The 14,237-nt window shown below is 37.3% G+C and overlaps 1 protein-coding gene across 3 annotated transcripts in view; it reads right to left on the bottom strand.

Moving 5' to 3' along the window:
• Positions 1-519: 519 nt before the first annotated feature.
• Positions 520-14,237, bottom strand: part of LOC113638105 (adhesion G-protein coupled receptor G2) — a 38,113-nt gene continuing 24,395 nt past the window's right edge. For all 3 annotated transcript variants that reach the window (XM_047805210.1, XM_047805212.1, XM_027139120.2), the window contains 15 exons: positions 13,136-13,256; positions 12,856-12,938; positions 10,826-11,042; positions 10,314-10,470; positions 9,876-10,025; positions 9,553-9,681; positions 9,375-9,429; positions 7,936-8,039; positions 4,262-4,386; positions 3,860-4,131; positions 3,638-3,737; positions 3,270-3,553; positions 1,468-1,569; positions 1,144-1,296; positions 520-963 (listed from right to left, as the gene is read on the bottom strand). In XM_047805210.1, the coding sequence (XP_047661166.1) occupies positions 860-963; positions 1,144-1,296; positions 1,468-1,569; positions 3,270-3,553; positions 3,638-3,737; positions 3,860-4,131; positions 4,262-4,386; positions 7,936-8,039; positions 9,375-9,429; positions 9,553-9,681; positions 9,876-10,025; positions 10,314-10,470; positions 10,826-11,042; positions 12,856-12,938; positions 13,136-13,256 (2,156 nt within the window). In that variant the 3' untranslated portion in view covers positions 520-859. The remainder of the gene's footprint in view (positions 964-1,143; positions 1,297-1,467; positions 1,570-3,269; positions 3,554-3,637; positions 3,738-3,859; positions 4,132-4,261; positions 4,387-7,935; positions 8,040-9,374; positions 9,430-9,552; positions 9,682-9,875; positions 10,026-10,313; positions 10,471-10,825; positions 11,043-12,855; positions 12,939-13,135; positions 13,257-14,237) is intronic.

Genomic DNA, 14,237 nt, shown 5'->3' on the forward strand with positions numbered 1-14,237 from the left:
AAGGTGAGAAATTATGTTATTAAAGTTTTTAAATTACCACTTACAACTCATCACTCATCTCTCATTTTCTACCGCTTTATCCGAACTACCTCGGGTCACGGGGAGCCTGTGCCTATCTCAGGCGTCATCGGGCATCAAGGCAGGATACACCCTGGACGGAGTGCCAACCCATCACAGGGCACACACACACTCTCATACACTCACTCATTCACACACTACGGACAATTTTCCAGAGAGGCCAATCAACCTACCATGCACGTCTTTGGACTAGGGGAGGAAACTGGAGTACCCGGAGGAAACCCCCGAGGCATGGGGAGAACATGCAAACTCCACACACACAAGGCGGAGGCGGGAATCGAACCCCCAACCCTGGAGGTGTGAGGCGAATGTGCTAACCACTAAGCCACCGTGTTGTACAAAGCACAACAAACCACATAATTTGGCCAAAACAATACTTGCATTCCTGTGTTAGATTCCAAAGAGAGATTTAAGAACAAACTGGAGAAATTGTAGCATTCATTTAATTTACAAAGCAAGCTTTATTTTTATCTTTTTATACCTTGAAAATACCCTTTGCAGTGATTTCATTGAATGTGACAAACATTTTTCATTTTATTTGAAATGCATACAATTACTTAAACAATTGCATACAATTACTTAAACAATTACTTATTTAATTTAATATTTTAGTAAACCAGTCCAGTATAATGGAAGACTATTTGGCTAAACATTGGTTATCATCTGTAAATGGTACAGCAAAAAATGCTTTATTCAGTATATACCATTTACTATTAAAGAATATACGTACAACATAAACATAAATGGCATTAGAACACAAATATAAATATTGTTTTTCAAGTCAAATGGACTTCTGGCTCCAGTACTTATGGTTGATCTCATTCAGGACTACATCTAAGCTGGGGTTCTCCTGCTCTGTGATTGCACGGTCATCTAACGGACTGCCTGTGATTAGGAATAGAACAGACAGAAAACTGGCAATTACAGTTTACCCTTGTCAGGTGATGCTATTTATTAAATCGTAATTTACTTTATGTTGCAAGAGGTGGATGTTGATAGTTTAATTGACAGATTGAGAATGATATAAAGTGTAATGGAAAGATTGAGAAACTTGCCAACACTCACCGATCCCCATTGACCTGTCTGATCCTGAGCTGTCATTGACCAAGAAGGAACTGGATGAGTTGTTTGACTTGGATAATTTTGCTGATCTAAATGAGGAGGTAAGTCTATTTATGGTGGATTTCTTGGTCCTCTGTGTAGCGCTGTGACTCCAGTCTGTTATCCAAATGCAGAAATATTGTGTATAAATTCTGATATATATGTACACACACAAAATAACTGGAACACATCCAACATAATTGAAACAAATTAAATTAAACACTTTAATGCACAATACATTCCATTGCCATGACATGTCAAAACATTTGCTGAATAAAACAAACACACCAGAGTTCTCAACAAGCCTCAGTTTTCCACAGCAGAAGTGTATTTTCCACTGTCTTCTGACATTCTCCTTCACGGCACAGTGGAACACAAAGATAAAGAAGCCTGAAGTAGACAAAAAGGTAGTGAGTCATAAATGCACCTTCAAAATGTGTTAGATTTAGATAGATAGATAGATAGATAGATAGATAGATAGATAGATAGATAGATAGATAGATAGATAGATAGATAGATAGATAGATAGATAGATAGATAGATAGATGAACTCAAGATAAATTATAGCAGATCATTTACAACTTCATAGCGATATATCAAATATTAAAAGGCAAAAGGGAAAAAGAAATAAAAATAATTTTTTCAAACATAAATTAGCCATAAATAAAGATTAGCTGTTTTATTGACCTCTGATCGCTGAAGCCATGGACTGCAAATAGATTTGTATGGGATCTCATTAAGAAACAGTATTGACCAAGAGAGAACAATATGAAGGATATCTCAATATGTGGAGAAAATAGGGATTAAGAGCCCACCCCCTCATGTTACTGCTACAGTGTGGTCCAAACGCCTGCCATGTAACCAGGCTGCAGAGCAAGCCATGACGTTATTGAAGACAGCATCACCATATCTCCGGTTCTCAAGCATTCAAACCCACCTAAAACCTTTGTTGTTGAGGTTGATGCCTCCTTAACAGATGTCCTTTCACAATATTCATTGTGAAAGTACCACTGGAGGAATAGCAGCATTTGCACAAGGGGGTGGAGCATCCCTTTGTCAACACAAGATTCTTGAATATGTCAGAACTGCAAAGCACCTGAACCTCCGTTAAGCCTCTCTTCAACACTTGCTTCCAATCCACCCTATCATATCAAACCTTTCAGGCTCTAAGAACACCAAAGAAGACACGTTGTCACACAGTTACTTGGTAGAACCTAGGCCTGACAATGAAGACATCATTTCCCCCTATCCTTTCACCAATATCAACTGGAAATGAGATCCGGCCACTTCCTTACCGATCTGATGGAATTCCAAGGTAAAACCACCATATAGTAGTAATTGATCACTTCTAAAGTCCCTGCACCTGATACCTCTCCCCATTCTATCCTTTGCTTTCACCACAGTAGAGTTCTGTACAGTACAGTTTTGTGTAACTAGCAGATTGTAATTGACTGGGGTCTGCAATTCATCTCTCAGGTCTGGGCCAGCTTTATGGAGAAACTAAATCAATCAATCTCAGACTTACAATCAAGTATACACTCAGCTTACCTTATGTTTCTCCCTTTATCTGTCTCACTCGTCTGTTTCTCTCCCTTTCTCCGTCTCACTCGTCTGTTTCTCTCACTTTGTTTTCTACATATATCGCTATCTTTCTTTCATGTGTAACTTTACTCTAATTCACTCTCATCTGTCTTGCACTGTTGAGTCGCAGTGTTTACTTCAGGACTGCACAGACTTGATTGGTCTGTGCGTTTCCATGACATTTACTGTAAAGACTACAAAAGCTGTGCCGTGTAAAAATAAAAGCGCTTCGTCAAGTTTTAAATCATAGCCTTTTGTTTTGGCTGTAGGTCCGGGTCCGGATTGGACAGCTTCTGGGTCCGGACCCGGACCGCGGTCCGCCTGTTAGTGACCTATGCCTTGTTTCAAATGGTTTGCTACAACTTTATTGCTAAAATATTTTCTAGCACTAGAAACTAGGAAATATCAAACTGTAGTCAGTAGCCAGTGAACCAAATAAATGTATTTGATACTACAGAACATGCTTAAAGAGATATTAGAACATGTACAGTTAGTGCTTGTGTGCATACCTTGCAGTGAGTTAAAGATGGCAAACAGATACATAAAGGGCAAGTTGACAGCATCCCAGGCAAAAAAAGCAAATCCCCAGGTAAGGCCTAGAAGAACAGAAAGCCCTGCCACACTCCGCAAATCTTGTAGGACACGCCGATGTTGTAGATTATGGGGATTTTGCCTCTTAATTCGACAAAGCTGAACCATTACCACAATGAACATGCTAAGGCTCAGTAAGAAGACAATGCAGAAGTATGCTACCACTGCAACATAGAAGGCTATATCATTCTTCAGCCAGCAACTACATGGAGAAAGATGACAAGATCACACAGTTACACACCTGATTTCAATCTGTGTATTGAATTAAACAATTTAATACACTTACAATTGATCGGTGGTTCCATCTTCAAACTTCCCATAAGACACCATGCCATAATTGTTTTTATCAATGGCTATCACAATTATGACCACAATTAGAGGAATACCTTAAATGAAAAGAAAGAAAGAAAGAAAGAAAGAAAGAAAGAACAATTTAACAACTAAACATGATATATAAAATAGAATCAGCTATGTGAATGTTACAGCATTGCAACATTTATCAACATACCCCAGCCAGCAAGTCCTAATTTGACTATGAAGAGGGATATATATGTATTAAAAACTTTAACAAGGGCAAGGTACATGTGGACAGCCTCCATGGCCATCCAGGAGAAAGATGCCAAAAGGAAGTAGTGCAAGAAGAATGCTGTGGAGATGCAGAGACCCACAACATTGGGGTAGAGAGCCAGCCAAGCATCCAGTAGGAATGTCAGGTTCAATAGAAGCAAAGCCAAACACAGATGGATCAAGATTTTTGATGGCATATCCTTACGCAATGTCCTACAAGAGAAGTAGAAAATATTGTTCTTAAATAAATTAAGTTCCTAAATAATACTGGCTTTACTATACACATTGAGACACTTGTATATTCTACATTGCCTTTACAACATGAAATTTGTGCAAAACTTACTCAAAAGCCAGATAAGTCATCAGGGTGATGGAGAGGAAAATAGCAGAGATGCCACAGCCAATACAGGTGATGAAGGTTAGGATATTATCCTGCAAACGATTGTTTATGCCTTCTCTGGAAAGGTCCTATTATAACAATGTATACAAAAATAACTAAGCAAATGAAAGACCTTTACCCTAACTATGATAATAGTGCTGACCTAACAATGATTTTGTACACAAAATCAGCCCCTATAAAACATGGATGGTGAAAATCGTCATGAAACTCAACCACGTGGACCACTATCAGGATGATTTGGAATGCTTACTGTGTACCATGCATTTCTGTCTATTCAGCCTTAAGAGCTACAAACGTGGACAAAATTGTTGGTACCCTTCGGTCAATGAAAGAAAAACTCACAATGGTCACAGAAAAAACATTAATCTGACAAAAGTAATAATAAATAAAAATTTTATGAATGTTAACCAATGAAAGTCAGACATTGCTTTTCAACCATGCTTCAAAGGAATTATTTAAAAAAATAAACTCATGGAACAGGCCTAGACAAAAATGATGGTACCCCTAGAAACGACGTGTCTACAATCTTGTAATCAGTCATTGGTTCTATATATAGTGCTCCAGGTAGTGACTGTGTTGTCTGGTGACATGGTGTGTACCACACTCAACATGGACAAAAGGAAGCGAAGGAAAGAGTTGTCTCAGGAGATTAGAAAGAAAATTATAGACAAGCATGATAAAGGAAAAGGCTATAAGACCATCTCCAAGCAGCTAGATGTTCCTGTGACTACAGTTACGCATATTATTCAGAAATTTAAGATCCATGGGACTGTAGTCAACCTCTGTGGACGTGGCCGCAGGAGGAAAATTGATGACAAATCAAAGAGACGGATAATCTGAATGGTAACAAAAGGGCCCAGAAAGACTTCTAAAGAGATCCAAGGTGAATTTCATGCTCAAGGAACATCAGTGTCAGATCGCACCATCTGTCGTTGTTTGAGCCAAAGTGGACTACATGGGAGATGACCAAGGAGGACACCATTGTTAAAAACAAATAAAAAAGCTAGACTGGAATATGCCAAACTACATGTTGACAAGCCACAAAGCTTCTGGGAGAATGTCCTATGGACAGATGAGACAAAAATTGAACTTTTTGCCAAGGCACATCCGCTCTATGTTCACAGATGGAAAAATTAAGCATATCAAGAAAATAACACTGTCCCTACTGTGAAACATGGAGGAGGCTCTGTTATGTTCTGGGGCTGCTTTGCTGCATCTTGAATCTGTGCAGGGTACAATGAAATCTGAAGACTATCAAGGGAATCTAGAGAGAAATGTGCTGGCCAGTGTCAGAAAGCTTGGTCTCAGTCACAGGTCATGGGTCTTGTCCTTTTGCAATGACCCAAAACACACAGCTACAAACACCCAAGAATGGCTAAGACAAAAGCATTGGACTATTCTAAAGTGGCCTTCTGTGAGCCCTGACCTCAAGCCTATTGAGCATCTTTTGGAAGGAGCCGAAACATGCCATCTGGAAAAGGCACCCTTCAAACTGGAAACAACTGGAGCAGTTTGCTCATGAGGAGTGGGCCAAAATACCTGCTGAGAGGTGCAGAAGTCTCATTGACAGTTACAGGAATTGTCTGATTGCAGTGATTGCCTCAAAAGGTTGTGCAACAAAATATTAAGTTAGGGGTACCATCATTTTTGTCTAGGCCTGCTCCATGAGTTTATTATTTTTAAATAATTCTGTTGAAGCATGGTTGAAAAGCAATGTCTGACTTTCACTGGTTAACATTCATACAATTTTTATTTATTATTACTTCTGTCAGATTAAAGTTTTTTTCTGTGACCAACAAAAAGAGTACCAACAATTTTGTCCATGTGTGTAATCCTCACTAATGCAATGACTAAAAGCTATGACCTCACTAATGCTATTCAGCTCTTAAGGCTGAATTGGAAGATATTCACACAGACTTCTAAAATCTAGTGGTGGCTGTGGGAGCAAGGGAGAGACCAAATTTGGACTGTTCAACACACTATACAGTAGGAATAATCAGATATCCACATACTTGTTTATATGAACTTTTCTTCATTAACTAATAAATTCCTTCTGTGGTAGAAATAAGTTTTTGGACCACAAAAAGGGGCACCTTTTGTGCTGATCAATAAATAAGGATTCTATGAACATTATATGAGCACTGACAAAGCACTATTTTCCCTTGCCTTTTGATTTAAATTGGTCTCTTTTTTTGGCTTTGACCCTAAATTAGTCAACACTAATTCCTAACCAATACTCATTTTATATCTACCACATAAGTATAAATTGTATCAAATTTCACCTATAAAAAGTATCCAATCTGGGGATAATTTGTGTTTACTCAATATTTATTTGAACTGCTTTTCATTCAGTGTCAAGGGGTTTGAATAGAGCACTACATGCCTTACTGTACATGTGCTCAGGGGTGCCCACAATTAGCCAGTGTCACAAAGAGAAATAGAACAATTATATCTTTTAGTAATTCTTATTCTTCTTTCGGCTTTTCCGGTTAGGGGTCGCCACAGCGAATCATCTGTTTACTCTCACACCAATTACCTTTACATTCTTTTTCATATCCATATATCTCATCTTTGGCCTTCCTCTTGACCTCTTAATTGGCAGCTATATTTCCAATATCCTTCTACTAATATAGCCATCTCCTTCCTCTGTACGTGTCCAAACCTCAATCTCAATCTAGCCTCTCTAACCTTGTCCCCGAAATAGCCAACCTAAGCTGTCCCTCTGATGTGCTCGATCCTAATCCTGTCAATCCTCATCACTCATAAAGAGAACCGTGAAATAATCATCTCTGCCACCTCCAGCTCTGCCTCACATCTTTTCCTTTCTGCTACAGTCTCACATACCTCCACCTTTCCAGATGTTCCTCCACCTGCTCCCTACTATCACTACAGATCACATCATCCGCAAAAATCAGTGTCCACTGGTGATTACTGCCTAATCTCCACTTTGAAATCCTCTGTCTTACCTACAGCACTATCTCATTTCTGTCATACTCCTCTCATACATATTCTGAACTACTTTGACATACTTCTCTGCCACTCCTTATATCTTACAATGACATGCAATACCATAGCTCCTCTCTTGGCACCCTGTCATATGCTTTATCTACTGTAAATCCACAAAGATGCAGTGCAACTCCTTCTGACGATCTCTGTACTTCTCTGTTAACATTCCAGAGCAAAAATTGCACCGATAGTGCTCTTTCTGAGGATGAATCCATACTGCTGCTCACAAATATCCACCTCCTTTCTAATGCCTAGTTTCCACTACTCTTTCCCATAGCTTCGTGTGGCTCATCAAATTTATGCCTCTGTAGTTGCTACAACTCTGCACATCACCCTTGTTCTTAAACATCTGCACTAGACCCTTCTACTCCAAAGATCGGCTTCTCCACCTACCCTCAGGCACCTTCTCAACTCTTAAAAATGCTGTTGAACAAGCTAGATAAAAAACTACAGCTTTCGCAATCTTTGTCCACTCGCCTCCAAAATGCACCGGCCTTTGTGAACACTTGCATGTCAAAGCCAACATCAAAGTTTGTCGCGAGGAACTTTACAAATCTAGTTTCTATTTTTTTTTTATTAGAGAGTCAATGAGAGGTAATGATTTCTCTCACCAAGAGAACACCAAAGCTGGTCAGATGGTTACAGCCACAAATCGTCTCAGCTTGACTCTGATTCAGCACAATGCAACCTTTAGAGCTCCAGCCACCAGAACCATCTAACAATGAAAAATGCAGTTACATTATATAACAATGTTGCATTGATTGAACAAATGATTAAAGGATGAGTTGAAGAATGTGTGGACAACACTTAATTTGTTTTAATGATATATTTAAATTCTGAAGATATGCTTGCCTATAGTCTAGTTCAGGGGTCGGCAACCTTAAACAATCAAAGAGCCATTTGGACCCGTTTCCCACAGAAAAAAAAACACAGGGAGCCACAAAACCCATTTGACATCTAAAATGAAGAGAACACTGCATATATCGTTTCTTACCTTCATGGAAAGTATAGAAAAAAACTGTAATGTGTTACATTTATGAAATCAATGAACTGCTACAGAGTAAACAAAATTTCATTTCTGCAGGCAAACAAAAATATTTTGAGCAGTTTGAACAAACCTTAATAATAAAGACGCTGGGCTGAAGGTTACTTTTAAATAAAATGTTCAATGTCTAATTGAGTCCTCTTCGTATTCATGGCAGGGCTCTCAAGTTTTGAAGACAGGCAAGCGTGACATCTCCAACCCCCATCCACCCCCACCCCAATTTTTTTCATTGGTTGTTGCGTTTAATCTTACCCAGATAGTGCTATTTTCTGATTGGCTATTGTGTAGCCACTTTTTTTGATTGGCTGATAAGTGTCAGGCTCGATTAAGAACTGAGACGCGCTTGATTCCTGCCTGGTTCCATAGAGACAGCGGTGCGGACAAATACATTTTGGGCGCTGCGGCTTATTAAATATGATAAATAGTCAAAAAGTTTTTCTCCATGAGAAATACGATGTGTGGCGGGAGACCGTGAGAAAAGACCCAAATGCGTGACTGTCACAATCAATGCATGACACTTGACAGCCCTGCATTACACCATAATATTAACTTGCCGGCTGTAGCAAAACAAATATGCGTCTGCTTCTGTTTCGGATTTCGCAAGTCGGCGGTTACGACGCGTATTTTGAGCGACAAAAAACTAAACACGGTTTATTTTAATATTACAAGAGTATCATAATCTTAGAATTTATAATTACATAAAAAAAACTAAGTAAAATAAAATACATCTAAATTAAATATTTATTTTCCAAATCTACAGGGAGCCGCAGCAGAGGGATGAAAGAGCCACTTGCGGCTCCGGAGCCGCGGGTTGCCGACCCCTGGTCTAGTTCAATATGCAGGGACACATTTCCACTTTTGGGAAGTAGCACAGCTTAAAATATGTTTTTTGAAGTGCTTCTGCATCTGATATAAACCAGGTTTTCTTAACCTCTACTATTGATTTTACTTTGACAATATTACCATTTATATGTTTCTGTTATTCAGATTAATTATAGTCCTCACCGTTTAAGTTGAATTTCCAAAATACACAGGATCGGGAACAGTTACCATGTGGACACTGGGTTTGACAATAATAAATGTATAAATATTAAATATTTATTTACCATACAACCATGATAAAAATGAACAGCTATTAAAAAAATTAAAAGTTGCCTTTAAAAAAAGCTTTTTTATTACTGACCTCAACAATTTCTGTGTTCTTTAGGGTAAAAACTATTTGGTCTGTCAAATTAGAGATGGACAGGTTAGCCACACTGGAGGCAAGAACCCCACTGATCAGCTGGCTGATGTTTGGGTTTAAAGCTTTGTCCTGTAGATTGTAATGACAACACTGAATGCATGTCAGGTTGACACAGATAGAAAAAACATGCGGGGACACACACACAAACAAACACACTGCATAACTGCAGTGTTCAACTGACCAATTAAACCTCTCAATGCAGCCAGATATTGTGTACACAATTAATCAATTAAAAAATAACTATTATTTGAAAAAGAACAAACCTGGAATAAAGTGGTCTTCTGGTAGAAATTAAATTGTACTCTCGAGGCCAGTTGTTGCTGTTGAGGAGTGAGGTTTGCTGTGAGGGAAGCAGGGAGCGTTATAGAACCCTGAGGAGAGCTGGAATCAGTTCTATTCAACCTTGGGCCAATCTAAAATACATTAGAAGAGATATATTAAATCTATAATATTTGGTTCTCATGTTATTATAGGTTAATTTACAATTTAGTTTTTAATTACTATCACCATTTAACCACTATGTGATCAATATTAATTTTTCCCCTAACATTCTTATTTTACAGTTTACATAAATCACAGTGTTTCTAAAATGGAAACAAAAATGGGACAGCATTAGTCTTTCTAATTGCTATACAATCACTAAGTAAATATTTGTATTATTTATGACAATTTTTTTCCTAAACAGTGTGAATAGATGTTACCTGCAAGTCGAAGGGGCCAGTGATAGTGAATGTGGTCTCTGGAAAAAGAGCTCCATCCACCCGTTTTACTGCCAGAGCCACAGATGGGGAAAGAATACTTTGACTCTGTCCCTGCACAACCAGCTTCAATCCAACAGTATCCACAATGCCAATAATTCTTATCAAATCAGAAAAGATATAATATTTATTATAGTGTATAAAACTGCCATATATTGTATTTGCAATTATTATTTAAACATAATATATTTTAAGAAGTTAACACACAGGGTTGAATTCAAAGTTGGCAAAATATGTCAGCAACTTTTGCGTCATAAAACTTACACAGAAAAGGAAATAGTTTTTTCACTTTGCTTTCAAATATAATATTGTGTAACAGAAAAGCAGAATACAATATATATTGTATATAATTGATAATGCTGTTCATTATGCACAACACTTAATTGTCACATGGAGTATAATTCTAGTCTATTCGGTTCTATTCAAGGGCTACAAGTCAATCTGGTCATTTTTACCTGGTTGATATGGATGCCAGCATATTAGGAGGTGCGTTTATAAGATTGCTGACAATGTTGATAGACATGTTTCCCAGAGCCAAGCTAACAGTGGGTCCAGAAATAAGTGACTCTAGCAGAGATACAACCTGCTGTATCTGTATGAAGTTCAGAGAAGATGCATTCCTGCTCAGATTTAGAAGGTCTTCAGCTGTTGCTTCTGCACTGGATGATGAGCCTGTGGAGTTTAAATCCATGTACACACATACCAATTTACAGTATAGTGAAGTGAGTATAAAGTAATATTAATGTATTATAAAATTATATTTTATATGATTTGAAGTTCTAACTGACATACACTATATGACCAAACATTTGTAGACACCTGTTATACTATAACAGCTACTGTATATGTGGACCTTCCCCAAACTGTTACCACAGAGTCCAAATATGTTCCAGCATGACAATGCCCCTGTCCACAAAAAATTATTATTATGGCATTGTTTGCCAAGTTTTTGTGAAAGAATTGAAGATTTGGGTGACCTGCAATTTCCCTTACAATTTCCCTTTAGTGCTTCAAGCAAAATGTCACAGCATGCAACACCATGGATCCTGGTTCCTGGAGGTGTTTAGTTCCAGTAGGCTCTGCTTCTCAATCAAGGTGTTGAGGGATGATTGTGTTGAATGCTGTACTGGTCTATGAACAGCAGTCATACACAAGTGTCTTTATTGTCCAGGTGAGGGCTAAATGAAGAGTTGTGGCACTTGCATTGTTGCACTTCCCAGACTCTCAAGCCCAAACCATACAACCTATCCTTCCCCACAAAGCATTATATGTGCCATTTAGTGGCAGATTCACCAGGCTATTGTATGCAATCCAGCACATTCAGACACAGCATTCTGACCAGGGGCACCAGAGAATTTTCAACGCAGGAGCTAAGGGCACGCCAGTTTATTTACAGGAGGAGCTAAATCATTACAAATAATATTTGTAAAATAGGTCTTGGGCTTACGTTTTTAATTTTTTTTTTTTCCATTTTATGACATAAAAGAAGCACTTAGATTAAGCACTTAGATTACAAAATGAAACGATTGGGCATAGACATTAATTGAACTTCAGAATTTCAGTCAGTGATTGTTGTCTATTTATGGCCAAAAGTGCTAAACTAGAATTACGAGGCACAAGAAACCACTCCATTTTTAAAATAAAATGTAATGATGTATGCCTATGCCAGCATAGCTGCAATCCATGTCACATGTCTATGATTCTGACTGCCAATCCTCACTCTGTTTCCCCACACCCCACAACTCCACCAGACACACAACAGACATACAACATATAAAAGGCATACAATATTGTGGTAATCACTGACTGTTTTTCTAAATCTCTTTTAATTTGTTGTTCTGCCCAGACTCCTGTCAGTGTTCAGCACTGCAGATTTGCTATTTAATCATGCACTGCAATGATTTAACATCCTTGAAGTTATTATTAGCAATTGTGGTCCCAAGTTCATGAAAATAAGGTAAATATTAGCTTGACCTCAGGTTATCGTATACTGTAGCACCAAACCTGAAGTATGGTCCCTGTCACTGCAGTGGACAGAATAAGCCCAAAACTTATTTTTTAACTTTATTTTTCCATAATTGTTTTTCATATACTTTTTAGCAGTTAATGAATTCAGCATTCTAAATTGCATGCAAATTAATTAAAGTTTATGTACAGTAGCCTTCTACAAGCTTCTCATAAGACATCAGATTTTTTGTCTATTCCTCCTGACAGAACTAGTGTAACTTTTTGTAACATATGTGTGAGCCTCCTTGCTTAGACATGCTTCTTGGTTCAGTCCACATTCTTAATATATGATTCAGGTCAATGTGTGTAACTCTCACTCCAATAATTTCACTTATTTGTCTTTAAGCTTTATTGTTACAGCTTTAAAGGTATGCCTAGGATCATTGTCCTTCAAGACTAATGTTTTGAGAGGAACATTCTGTGCAGTGTATATTCTTGGCATGCCTATGTCACAAGACATTAAAAGAGGTTTTCCTACCTGTTGTGTTGGTTACATTAGCAGAATTCACTGGCATGTCGCACTTTTCTATCAAAGGCACAGCTATAATTGTTCCATTTTTGCTGATGCAAAATGTGCAGAAAGAGACAATATAAAAAAATTAACAATGCATCATATGGTCAGTTTTTGTAGTATACAGTTTAATGCATTTGTTTATTCAAATAAAGGCTCATTAATGTTTTTACACAGTTTTCATAGAGGGGATTTTTAAAAAGAATATTCATCATTCAGACTAAGGAATAAGAACTAGTGCACTGACCAGTAATTTGACACAATTTTCACTTTTCCAACTGTGCATAAATCAAAAAGCAGATCAGAAACTGGCAGTATGTTTGGTTGCAAAAGATCTGCATTTGTACTATTTTCCCAGCTGCATATTGCTGAAAGACAAAAGCTTGAGTTTCAATACACCATTGAGGTGTGATGCTATGCAGCAATGCATAGTAATAGTATCAGTCATATATAATTTAAACATATAAAATCATATAGGACTTTATTCAGAGTTGACTTGTTGCACATAGTGTAGAGTTAATACTGTACCTAAATTGCACACACTGGTATTCAGAATTCAGCTATAAGTATGTGGAGCCCAAAATCAGATCAAACATATCACATAATTATCATTGCATTATTTATATTATGATTTTAAATAACTAAATATAACATCATAATGTAATGTCAATGGATTTCTATAGAATTTACCATTCACGTGCACAAATATATTTTTGAAATAGAATCAAAACTCAAATGTGACTTGTCTCTCATGCATGTCAAACTAACGCTTTAGGGTCAATCCTGTTAAATTACTTAAAGTAAAAAGGAAGAATGAAATACATTTGCCAAAAAATTACTAGACCCTTATCCAAAAAGACTTTATAATGAGTGCTTTATTACAAGCAAAAGGTGTTGTAACAAAATTTGCGCAAAAGAGATTATTGTATTTTTTCCACTAAAAGGTTTTGTGTTTTTATTTATCACTTCAGCTGTGTTGGTTGCTAAGTCACACTAAACGTGGATAAAGATCTGATACAACTTAACCTGGTTTATATACTATAACCTGAAACTGAAACAGGTGTGTAGACTTTTAATATAAATTATACAATTTATATTAAAAGTCTACACACCTGTTTCAGTTTCAGGTACCACTAGTGTTTTTACTTAGTAATTTTAGAATTGTTCATTTAGCTCATTTGATCATTTTAAAATTACTAAGTAAAAAATTGTATCACTAGACTAGTGTTTTATTTAGTAATTTTAGAATTGTGCATTTAGATCATTTGATCATTTTAAAATTGTCTCATGCTTTTATCTTCTTACATCACAGTTGATAGCAGCAATGCTCCTCATGTAGCATAAAAGAG

Source organism: Tachysurus fulvidraco, chromosome 20 (assembly GCF_022655615.1).
Source record: "Tachysurus fulvidraco isolate hzauxx_2018 chromosome 20, HZAU_PFXX_2.0, whole genome shotgun sequence".
Lineage (NCBI taxonomy): Eukaryota > Metazoa > Chordata > Actinopteri > Siluriformes > Bagridae > Tachysurus > Tachysurus fulvidraco.